At 48.6% G+C, this 12,234-nt stretch overlaps 1 protein-coding gene and 1 pseudogene across 1 annotated transcript in view; one reads left to right on the forward strand and one right to left on the reverse strand.

The window, feature by feature from the left end:
• ACAD10 (acyl-CoA dehydrogenase family member 10) overlaps positions 1-2,116 on the forward strand; it is a 47,082-nt gene extending 44,966 nt beyond the window's left edge. Inside the window, exon 13 of the mRNA XM_049101638.1 lies at positions 1,770-2,116. Coding sequence (XP_048957595.1) covers positions 1,770-1,843 — 74 coding nt within the window. The 3' untranslated portion in view covers positions 1,844-2,116. The remainder of the gene's footprint in view (positions 1-1,769) is intronic.
• A 4,286-nt stretch (positions 2,117-6,402) lies between these two features.
• Positions 6,403-8,460, reverse strand: LOC112676355 (creatine kinase B-type-like; annotated as a pseudogene).
• Between the last annotated feature and the right edge of the window lie 3,774 nt (positions 8,461-12,234).

A 12,234-nucleotide genomic window follows, 5' to 3' on the forward strand; every position in this document is an offset into this window, starting at 1 on the left:
TCTGCCTCCCCCTCTCTCTCTCTCTGTGACTATCATAAATAAATAAAAATTAAAAAATAAATTAAATAAATAAATAAATAAATAAATAAATAAATAAATAAATAAATAAAAAAGGAAAAGGAAACACTCATGCAAACACCTCCAGACCCTAAAAGGAGTGCCAACGAAAAACCTAGATTAGAGATCCTTCTACTTCCAGTTATACCTGAATAGGAACATCATGATAATCAAGATTTGTGGGTAAAGCGGTGAAACTAGCTCGTGGCTTTTATCCCAAGTGTCATTACTCCCATAAATGGGAAGACATATTTGGCCATTCATGGTGCATTTCACAACTCCTGTGAGGTACACATTGTTAACTTTGGTTTAAAGGTGAGGAAACGGATTTGTCCAGGGACACGGCTAGGATTAACAGCATCTGGATTCCTGTCCAGATCTGGCTACAAATTCTGTGGGTCCCCCAACATGTACACAAGGACACGATTAGATCCATTTCCTTGTTCTGTTTCCTCAGAATCCCTTGCTTCTTACTTCTCCCGCCCCAGCCTACTTTATTTGTTCCAGTTAATCTGGCCTTTTGCTCCTTGGTCATTGCACTCTGAGCTAATGAGCTTAATACAACCAGACCAGTGCATGTACTGCTTCTGGAAGTATATCCTTAGACCAGGCCCAATATACACGTAGAAGTCAAGCCAGCTGGTGCCCTCCCAAGGAGAGGTGATGGTGATTATATTCATAATCACTAGCATTTAGTGCAGCCCAGCTGCTTCTCTGTGACACTTCATATTACATGTGTCATCACATTTCATCTTTACAGCAACCCAGTCAGGTGGGTGTTGCAGACACTGGTTGGATTTGAGCTGTCTAGGGTTTAGTCTCCTTTCTCAGTGGCAGCACCCCAGTTTCATTTGAGGGCACTCCTTTCCCCCTCTTTGAATATAGTGGCATAACTGTCAGGGTGCCAGCCCAGCCCTCCCTGGCCAAGAAGTGGGCACATGAGCCAAGCAAGGCCAGCCAGACTCTCTGGAATTCAGAAAGTGAAGAGTTCAAGAAGAAAAGTTGGTACTCACTGGCTCCCTAGCAGCACTGCTGAGCCTCCTATCCATGTGGTTCTCTAGGGCACCTGAGCTCCTGAGGACCTTTCCATTCAGTTCCTTTTTGCCTTTAGTTAGCAACAGTTGTACTACTGCTACAACTCAGTAGTCCTGACTGACAGGTGGGTAGTCATGTCCTGTTCCACATAGGAAGAGACTGGTCAAGTATATTGGCCCGGTATGGCAGGAATGGCCCTAAACCGGGTGGGCCGACTAGTCAGAGTTACGTTTAGAAATCTGGGGTTACTTGTTGGAGGAATGAAGTTGCCCATCATAAAGGAAGCTATTTCAGGGATCTGCCTATGCACCATATCAAAGCAGCTGAGGCTGCAGCCACATGGATTGGGACCAGTTCCTATCAGGCACGCTAACAGATCCTTCAGTCTCCTACGTTCACAAAGCATGTTCTAGAAGATTCATTATAACTTTAGTAATGCCAACAATGGTGGAAGGTGGGATACATGGGTGTCTGGGATATGGAGATTGCAGGGAGTGAACTGATTATCACCATCTTGGCTAGGACTCGGCCACTCCAGGTTTCCTCAGGCTTATCCCACCCACAAAATCCAAAGGTTTTCTCTCCAGCCCAATGATGCTGACATCATTATTTTGGGCATCATTTCATTTCTGGCTATTTACTTTCTGCCTTCCAATCCCTTTCACTATTTTCCACAGGCCAAAGTACAAAAGAATCACCCACTGTAGTTCTTGGATGTGTTTTTCCTGGGAGAGGAGAAAGCCAAGGCTGAAGGACCATGGAAGCTTTGCCTACCCTTGGAGGCTGATCCTGAGCAGGACTGACCAATGTTGAGTGTGCACATCTGTGTGAACTTTGAGCATGTCTGTATGCTACTAACTTTCCTTCTTTAAGATATTCCTGAGCAGGGGCACCTGGGTAGCTCAGTGGTGAAGTGTCTGCCTTTGGCTCAGGTCATGAGGTCCTAGGATCAAGTCCCACATTGGGCTCCCCGCGTGGTGCCTGCTTCTCCCTCTGCCTGTGTCTCTGCCTCTCTCTGTGTGTCTCTCATGAATAAATAAATAAAATCTTTAAAAACAAAAAAGATTTTCACGAGCATACAAGGAGATTCTAGTCCTCTCCAAGGATGTCCGTCCCCATCCTGTGCTCACAGGCTTCCCCTGGCTCCATGGGCTGCAGGAACACTGATACAGACTTCAAGTGTTCATGAGGGAGGACAGCTTCGGGTGGCAGGCTGGAGCCAGAGCAAGAAAGCAGCTCAGGATGGGAGTCTTCCAGGGAACAAGGGAACACAGGAGCCAGGTGAGACTCAGGCCTAGCTGGCTTCTGTGAGTCTTCAGCCCTCCAGTTCCAGTTTATTTACTCTCAACAAAGGAGGTTCATGGCTGGGCTTCAGGAAAAACCTTCATGACAGTGTCAGAGGGCAATGCAGCTTGGAAGGAGCCCTGGCTCCACTTCCAGGGTATTTGAAATTTTGAATATGTACCTGGGAGTCACTGTTATGCCTTCGCTCCTTTTCAGATATTTAATTGGTCTGTTCCAGATTCAGGGAATATGGAGCTTCTAGTGCAATACAGCCCCAGGAGCAAAAGACCCATTGGCTGTTTGTTTTCAGAGGGAGAGGCCTGCTCCCATTTTGATAGGACCCAGCCCCCAGCACCTCACTTGGGGCACTGCCTCCCTGCAGCTCCTCGTTCTCAGGCCAGACCCCTGGGGAGGGGGGGTCTCTGGTCTCTGAGAATGCGATGACATCTGGAGGGCCTTGTGCTTCTGCATTTGATTTCCATGCATAAATCTCACCCACGAGGCAAATTTCAGACAGGTATTTTAATACTTTTTTTTCCCCCTCTTCCGAACTTAGAAGATAAACAATCATATATAAGATGAAGAGACCACATAAGACAGAAGCAGGAGGCAGGAAGTGCCCTATACACCCTCTCTTCTAGGTCCCAGTAGACTGCTGACCTCCAGGCCTGGAGGGGCTCCTTCTCTCTGCCAACAGTGTTCACATTTGCATTTTCATTGTTTCCAAAGGATTGCTACAGTACTAGGGTCACATCCCACCAAGGAGTTTCATTCAGTTCAAGGGAGAGTCACTATGTTTTAGAAAAGGAACGGCAAAATATTCACTTACCACTGTAAATCAGTGTTTTATTTCCTATCTTTAATAGGCTCCTTCCTGCCCTCCCATCCCCTTCAACCATGTCCCAGTTGGAAGGCTGAGTAAAGGGCAGGAATATTGCCAGCCGGTGACCTGAACTGAGGCAAGTAATAAACACATCCAATGGAAACAGGTAGACAGACTGCTCAGTGGGAATCTTCTGGGTGTTTCAGTAGCCCTGGTGAAGTCCTGTTTGAGCAGGTGGCTGTGCTCAAGAAGAACATGGTCCTGGGCCCCTGGCTGAGGCTTCAAGATCACCAGGGTAGACTGGATCCCAGCAGGATCCATCAATGCACGTGGCCGACTGGGTCCTCACAGAGGATCTTGGTGCTCAGGAAAGCCCTCCTGAGTGCTTCTCCCTGTGCCTGCTCTGACCTGGAGCCACCTGTCTGTTTTGCCTTTGAACCTCAAATCCTAACCGTTTGCTGAGAGCACTTAGCAGGTGAAGCAAGATGATGTTCTTGCCAAGAAGCTGAGTCCCTGTCTTTGCTTTGTATCTGTTACTTTGGTGAAGTTTGAAATTCAGAGTGTAATGAGTCTCAAGCTCTGTTGAGGTGATTGGAAGGAAAAGACCAGCCTCTGTGGCAGAAGGCAAAGTTCCATAGTCCAAAAGGTCATGGGCTGCTGAGGACCACTTCTGCTACTAGGTCATCTTTAAAAATCAGATACCAAGGATACCTGGGTGGCTCAGCGGTTGAGTGTCTTGGGCTCGGGGCGGGATCCCGGGATTGAGTCCCAGATCAGGCTCCCTGCAGGGAGCATGCTTCTCCCTCTGCCTATGTCTCTTTCTGTCTCAAATAAATAAATAAATAAATAAATAAATAAATAAATAAATAAATGTTTTAAAAATTAAAAAAAGAAAAATCAGATACCAGAGAAAACCCACATTGGTGGCTTCTGTCCCTGGGGTTCTAGTGTCTAGCCCTAGACCACCCTCCTCCCCCAGCATGTCCACAGAAAACTTTATTCTTTGATCCCCTCAAAGGGTGGAAGCCCATGTAAAAGAGCTATTTCTGGGAATGGTAATTCAAATCAGTGGTGTTGATTTCACAAAAATGAAGCAAACCCTTGAGACCAAACAAATATCTCACAAGAATCTCTGTACCAAGAACAAAGGTAGTCCAATGTGTTTGGAGTACTAAGCAAACCCTCTGTGATTCACACCTGTTTGAGCTGATACTGACTAGTTCTTTTTTCTTTAAAAAGAAAGTGCTCCTCACAATTTAATACCAAAATAACAAAACATGCAATTAAAAATGGGCAGAAGACATGAACAGTCTTTTCTCCAAAAAAGACATCCAGATGGCCAACAGACACATGAAATGATGCTCAATATCACTCACTCATCATCAGGGAAATATAAATCAAAACCACAATGAGACTATCACCTCACTCCTGTCAGAAGGGCTAAAATCAACAACACAAGAAACAACAGGTGTTGGCGAGGATGTGGAGAAAGGGGAACCCTCATGCACTGCTGGTGGGAATGCAAACAGGTGGAGCCACTGTGGAAGAGTGTATGAAGTGTCCTCAAAAAATTAAAAATAGAACTACCCTATGATCCAGTAACCGCATTACTGGGTATTTACCTAAAGAATACAAAAACATTAATTTGAAAGGATACATGCACCCCTATGTTTACTGCAGCATTACTTACAATAGCCAAATTATGGAAGAAATCTGAGTGTAGATGAATGGATAAAGAAGATGTGTAAAAAAAAAGAAGATATGGTGTATATGTACAACGTACTATTTATTATTCAGCCGTAAAAAAGAATGAAATCTTGCCATTTGCAATGACGTGGATGGAGCAAGAGTACAATGCTAAGTGAAATAAGTCAGAGAAAGACAAATATCACATGATTTCACTCATATGGAATATAAGAAACAAAACAAATGAACAAATGGGGAAAAAAGAGAAGAAACCAAGAAACAGACTCTTAAGAACAAACTGGTGGTTACCAGAGGGGGGTTGGGAGGATGGGGGAAACAGGTGATAGGAATTGAATAGGACACTTTCCAGGGGTGTCTGGTTGGCTTAGTAGGGAGAGCATGAGACTCTCAATCTTGAGGTTGTGAGTTCAAGTCCCATGTTGAGCATGGAGCCCACTTAAGGAAAAAAAATACACTTATCAGGAATGAGCACTGAGTAATGTATGGAAGTGCTGAATCACTATATTGTACACCTGAAACTAATATAACACTATATGTTAACTATACTGGAATTAAAATTAGGGATGACTGGGTGGATCAACAGTCTGGTGTGTGCCTTCGGCCTGGGGCGTGATCGTGGAGTCCCAGGATCAAGTCCCGCATCAGGTTCCCTGCATGGAGCCTGCTTCTCCCTCTGCCTGTGTCTCTGGCTCTCTCTCTGTGTCTCTCATGTATAAATAAATAAATCTTAAAACAATTAAAAACCTCATAAAATTTAAAAAAAAGAAAGTGCTCCTCTCTAAGGGTTCAGTTATGGTACTTTAGCCCCATCCTGTGCTGAAACTCAGACCAGCTTCTTGTGGAGCTTTTTGATCATACGTGCCAGAAATCTCCAGAAGGTGCACAGCATCAACATGGCAGTTCCACTCATGGGACTTGGTCACAAGGGAGTAAGTAGGAGGGGACAAAAGATCTGATACTAGGCAGTTCACTGCAACACTGATTGTAATAGCAAAATGTTGGGAAGAACCTATGTGGAGCCTGGTGAGATAAATCCAGGTAGTAGTGGCAGTGAAATTCCAAAATGATGCTGGAGAAATCTATTTCTTAACATAGATGTTCACTGTATACTCTTTAAAAAGATTTATGTATGTATGTATGTATGTATGTATGTATGTATTTATTTATTTATTTATTTATTTATTTATTATTTGGAGGTGGGGAGCAGGGGCAGAGGGAGAGGGAGAATCTCTAGCAGACTCCACACTGAACAAGGTGTCCGGTGCAGGGCTGTATCTCATGACCCTGAGATCATGACCTGAGCTGAAACTAAGAGTCAGACACTTAGCCTACTGAGCCACACAGGAGTCCCTGTCTCCCTTTTTAAAAAGAAGCTTATTTATTCACTTAAGTAATCTCTATACAAAATGTGGGACTGGAACTCACAACTCCAACCAAGATCAAGAATCATAGGCTCTACCGACTGAGCCAGGCACTTGTTTCTCCCCAGCCCCCCCGCCCTTTTTTTACAGGCCGAAACCCTAGTTTATTTCAGCATCAGCAACATCTTAGCCATCATAAAATTAAATTGTACCAAGGGCGACAGAAGTCTCTACAATGAGGCTAAGGGCTCAGCTGCCAAGTGGCGAACATCAGCGGGGTGCACGGCGGGCACTGCCAGGCAATAAGTTAGGAAGCAGTGGGGCTGGTGGTGGTGGCAGATGCGGGCTGGGGCCTCACTTCTAGCAGGCACGAGGTCATCAATGGCCTGGCCCTGCTCCAGCCACTGCTCCATTTTGATGAGCAGCTTTCACACCATCCACCACCATCTGTACCAGCTCCACCTCTGAGAAGCCCAGGTGGTTTGCGTTGAAGACATCAAAGATGCCACCCACAGCAGCTGTGTCCACACCACTTGTGCCTTGTTTCTGAAGCCGAAGCCGCTTGAGCACCTCCGGGAACTTCTCATGCTTGTCTAGGTGGGGCAGCTTGATGTGCACACCTGCTCGCAGGCCTGTGCTCAGGTTGGATGGGCAGGTGAGGATATAGCCCAGGTGAGGGTTCCACATGACTTCGTAATTCTTTGACTTGAAGAGTGTTTCAATCTGGGTGAGGCCGTTGCAGAACCGAGTGAACACCTCCTTCATGTTGCCCCTTTTCTGCATCAAGATGACCTGCAGGTGGTCTTCCTCGTTGATCCACACCAGGAAGATTTTTTTTTTTTTAATTTTTTTTTCACACCAGGAAGGTCTTAGTGTCATTGTGCCAGATGCCGCGGGCGTCTGGCCAGTCGCAGGCGATGCCCAAGGCCAGGAGCAGGGGCGACACAGGCTCATTGAAGAGGAAGTGGTCGTCGATGAGCTGCTGCTGCTCCGCCTCGGTCACGCTCTTGACCACATAGTACTGGCCTGCCAGGTGGCCGCCCAGGCTCGACGGAGCTTCCACGGCGAGCTGCTCGCTGGCATCGCACTCCCCGCGGCTGCAGTGGGAGGGGAGGCAGAAGCCGCGGGTGCTGCGACGGTGCGCACCCGGGAGCTCAGCACATAGTTGGGGTCCAGGTCGTCGCCGCCCTGCAGATTGTCGGGGTTGAGGTCGGTCTTATGCTCGTAGCTGGGCTTGTAGCCTCCGTGCTGGTCCTCGATGATGCGGTCAAAGAGCTCCTTGAACACGTCATAGGACTCCTCGTCACCTGCTGAGCAGCCCACGGTCATGATGTAGGGGTGGCCCGGGTTGTCCACGCCGGTCTGGATGGTGTCATCCAGCGTGAAGCCGCTCGGTGCTCTGGGGGCACAGCTCCGCATACAGCTCAGGGGTCAGCGCCTTGGCCATGTGGTTGTGGCCCCTGAGGTCAGGGAACTCGGCCGGGAAGTGGAGCTTCAATGTGTTGTGGCTGTTGGAGAAGGGTGTGGTGGCGGCGGGGCGGCAGGCGGGTGGCAGGCAGGTGGCTGGGCGGGGAAGGGGCACCCGGTCTGTCTGTCGGCAGCTCTGGCACCAGGTCTATCGGCAGCTCCAGGTGAGGTGCAGACGATTAGCTTTTGTAATCTGAAAATGTATACCTTTTCTGCTAATGAGATACATTATTTGTATACTTGTGTTTAGTTTCAAAAAAACTGGAAAAAAATAAAAGAATCCCTTACAACCTTTTCGGATAGCTTGTGAGTTTCAGACTCTAGAATCCCCACTGCAATACCCATTGCCCACAAGGGGGCTCCGGCACCCTGACCCTGCTCCCAGGTGCCCTGCCAATGTGAGGCTGGGCCAGCAACAGACAGGGCACCCTCGCTAGCCTGTGAGGAGCTCAGAGCCACTACCTCATTTCCAGAAGCCCTGGGCCAGCTGCCAGCTCAGATCTAAAAAACTGCTCCTGCCTCGCAGCCAGGCCTGCCCAGAGTGGGCTGGACCACAGGAGTAAAGGAATGCCTGGAAGTTACTTGTGCAACCACCACCACAGCAGTGGTGACTAGCTCTGAGGTGCACGTGAATGTTGTCTGTTCTGGATCTTCTCCCTGGAAATCACCTGTGTCTACCGGGCACGTCTCTGGCTGCATCTCCCATGTCCAGGGGTGAAGCCCCATGTGGCCTCTGGGAAGCCTCTGGCAGACATCCATCACCCAGGAGCGTGGCGAGGGAGCAGTCCCAGCTGCGGGTGCAGAATGCCACCCACCTTGTGGGTGGACATGGCAGGAAATAAGATAGGAGGCTGAGGGGCCTCGCATAGGCTAGGTTCTGAGGTGGAAGTCAGGGACTCCAAACTGAGCTATCTACAGACACTGACACTTCCTCATTTGGCCAGAAATCGTGGCTCCTTGACATTAATAACTTTGCTTTACTTCTGCTTGCAAATATTTGGGCAGCTTTTCAAAAATATAAAAGGGACACTAACAGAGTCCTGAACTTTCTGTTTGTTGGCCTGGTGAACTCCTGTCCAAGATAGTGGGGCAATGGGGCCATGGGGCTCCACGGCCTTAGCTGTGCCCCACCTGCTGTGGCTGTCAGGCAAACAGAGTAAGCAAAGGAACTAACCAAAAGAGGTTTCTTTCCAAGTGTGATACAATTCCTTAAGCGGCTCTTCCTGAGTATCTGTTGTGGGCAGGTGCGATGGCCATGGCGACCCCTGCCTTCTGCAGCTCTTCACAGGGCAGCCTCCACCCCTTAGCTGAGAGGCCTCAGTAATGGGGAGGGCAGCCCAGGCTCAAGGGCCTGGTTTCTTGGTCCTCTAGGGCCAAATACGGAGGAGGTTTGCAGGGGCCTGCCTCGAATGCTGGACCCAGGACAGATCCTGGCAGCTCGATTCCCCAGAGTCCCAGCCGGCCTTGATCATTGTCAGTTTGGAGACAGAGCTGGCTGTGAGTGAAGTACAAGCCACTCCTTGTCCTTCACTGAGCACTTGCTCACACAACATCCTGAGTCACCCCTGTAGTCACCACCACCACTGAGTCCTCCACTGCACCTCACTAGGTACTGGACACACCTCACATACCAGGCAAGGGCTGCTTATGGAGCTTGTGGCCCAGCTGGACCTCAGATCTCTGTTCTGAGCTGTTGTTTCTACTCCTCCTTGTGAAACTGATGGTTCTTCCAAGCAGTCCGCCCTCCCGTGTGCCCTTCGAACCATATCTCTTCCTCATCCTTGCAAGCTTCAGCTTTAGAAATTACTGTGATGGGGCAGCCCGGGTGGCTCAGGGTTTACACCACCTTCAGCCCAGGGCGTGATCCTGGAGACCCGGGATCAAGTCCCACGTCGGGCTCCCTGCTGGAGCCTGCTTCTCCCTCTGCCTGTGTCTCTGCCTCTCTCTCTCTCGCTCGCTCTCTCGCTCTGTGTGTGTGTGTCTCTCATGAATAAATAATAATAAAATATTAAAAAAAAGAAATTGTTGTGATGAAAATGATGGCCCTTAGGGCACCTGGGTGGCTCAGTCAGTTAAGCATCTGCCTTAGGCTCAGGTCATGATCTCAGGGTCCTGGGATAGAGACCCACATCAGGCTTCCTGCTCAGCAGGGAGTCTGCTTCTCCCTCCCCTGCTCGTGTGCAGGCTCTTTCTGTCAAATAAATAAAAAAAATCTTTAAAAAAAAATTGTGGCCTCGTCCATGGCCTCCCAGGCAACTTATGGCATTATTCCAGTGAGCACAGACAGGCTGTGGACTGCTGGCTTGTTTGAACTTTCCTTGTCTTCAGCTGCCCAACCTCCTATAAACTTGAGCAGCTGCCTGTTGTTGCACAATTACCACAATGTGATTTTCTGTTTCCTCCTTGAATCAACCCTATAAGGGGGTTCCCTTCCTACCCCATTTTGAAGATGAGGAAACAGTCACAGAAAAGTGACATGATTTGTCTAAGATCACTCAGCCTGCAACATCTGATCTCAGAGTTTTAGGAATCCAGGTCCTTATTACCAGAGCCTGGCCTCCTAACCATTCAGTGATGTCTCCTTCCCAAATCTGACCCTTGAGATCTCCTGGTGGCAGAAGTCACCTTGTAGAATGGATCTGGGGAGTCTGGTGTCCATGGGATGGCAGGTATGGCCTGAAGTCTCCCAAAACATTAGTTATCACACAGGTATCAGGGGACATCCCCAGGAAGAGAGCTGTTATGAGCCATTCTTCCTGGCAGCTCCTCCTAGGAGAGTCATTGTGAATTCAACCTTTATGGGTCCCTACAGAAGACATTTCTGTCAGTTTGCTGTTTCAGGCAAGGAGGAAGGGGATGGGTGAGAATTGAATGGCTTTTTGTTTTATTTTGTTTTAAGATTTCATTTATTTATTCAAGAGAGACACAGAGAGAGGCAGAGACACAGGCAGAGGGAGAAGCAGGCTCCGTGCAGGGAGCCCGATGTGGGACTCAATCCCGGGACCCCAAGATCACACCTTGAGCTGAAGGTAGATGCTCAACCACTGAGACACCTAGTGCCCCTGAATGGGTTTTGTACAGAGCTTGGAAAACTGGTCTCTGGTCTGGGCATCAGGCTGGGCAGTCCATGCCTCCTTTCTCTCTGGCTATGTGGTTGTAAATGCTGTGGAAATCAGAACACATATTAAGAGCCCTGTGCTTGCTCTCAAAACAGTGTACGTTACGTCCTACTCCTTAGGGCCCTCCCTGGCCAGCAGAGGGGCAGCCACAACTGGCCACAAACTAAGGACCCAGAGCCAGAGCACTCCCAGGAAAATAAAATGAACCAAAATCACGAAGCCATTGGCATCTGATTTTCTTCGTTTGAATGTCCACAGCACAGAACACTAAGATATTATTTTGGAGAAGGCTTCTGGGGACACAAGGAGTAAAAAAAAAAAAAAAAAAACACATCAGAGAGACTTAGTGAATGTTCTCCAGAGGAATTGAGAATAAAGATTCACACCAAAGCCCCTCTGTCTCAGTGGTAAATTCCTTCTTGACACTTGTGTTTACACAGGATCCTACCAAGTGCATTGGCCTATACACGTGTGTGTGTGTGTGTGTGTGTGTGTGCAGATGCTATGAGCCCTGGTAGGTCCTGAATCAGCCACTTCACTGACACACATGTAGATGTTACCAAAGGCCCACACTCTCTGGGTGTGAGGGCCCCTACAACTTCCACATGCTGCCACCTGCTTCAGTCATATTTGGCAGGAGGGGAGATGGCAGATGGCATGCCATCACAATTTCAAGAGTAATATTCTCTCATTGGGGAAGGTAGAAATGTTCACTTGCTTGAGGTCTGAGTTCTTCGAGAAATAGGTGACCCATGAACCCAAGTGGCATGCAGAGATAAGCCACTGGCTATTAGAACCCAGTCTGCTAATCTCATAATTTGTGATGATGTGGCCAAAAGCTAGGTGCCCTTTCCTGGTTAGTCCAGGTGGGCAGGGACTATTCAAATCTGCTGCACTGCAGACTCGACCTCCTCAAAGGCAACGCTCTGCCCCAAGAGCACCTACATCCTACAGCTACAGCTCTACCCTGTGCCGTCAGGGTACAGGAGAGTCTCGGGTGACTTGTGAAAGGGCCCACCAGAGATTGGTGCCCCACCCCGAAGTTTGGGGAGGCAAACCCTCCTCAATCATACTGCTTGCTGCTCTGGAAAAATAAAGTTCAATTCAGACCCCCAAACTAATTGCTCTTAAAACACTAGCCACCCTGGCACACAATCTTTTGCAAACTCCAGCAGAATTCTTGCCTCCAGCCACAGGAGGGAGGCGGGAGTTTAAAAAAAGGAAGTGCCAGGCAGCCTGGGTAGCTCATAGGTTTAGTGCCCCCTTCAGCCTAGGGAGTGACCCTGGAGGCCCGGGATCCAGGCTCGAGGCTCAGGATGGAGTCCCGCATCGGGCTCCCTGCATGGGGCCTGCTTCTCCCTCTGCCTGGGTCTCTGCCTCT

The sequence above is a fragment of the Canis lupus genome, chromosome 26 (assembly GCF_003254725.2).
Source record: "Canis lupus dingo isolate Sandy chromosome 26, ASM325472v2, whole genome shotgun sequence".
Lineage (NCBI taxonomy): Eukaryota > Metazoa > Chordata > Mammalia > Carnivora > Canidae > Canis > Canis lupus.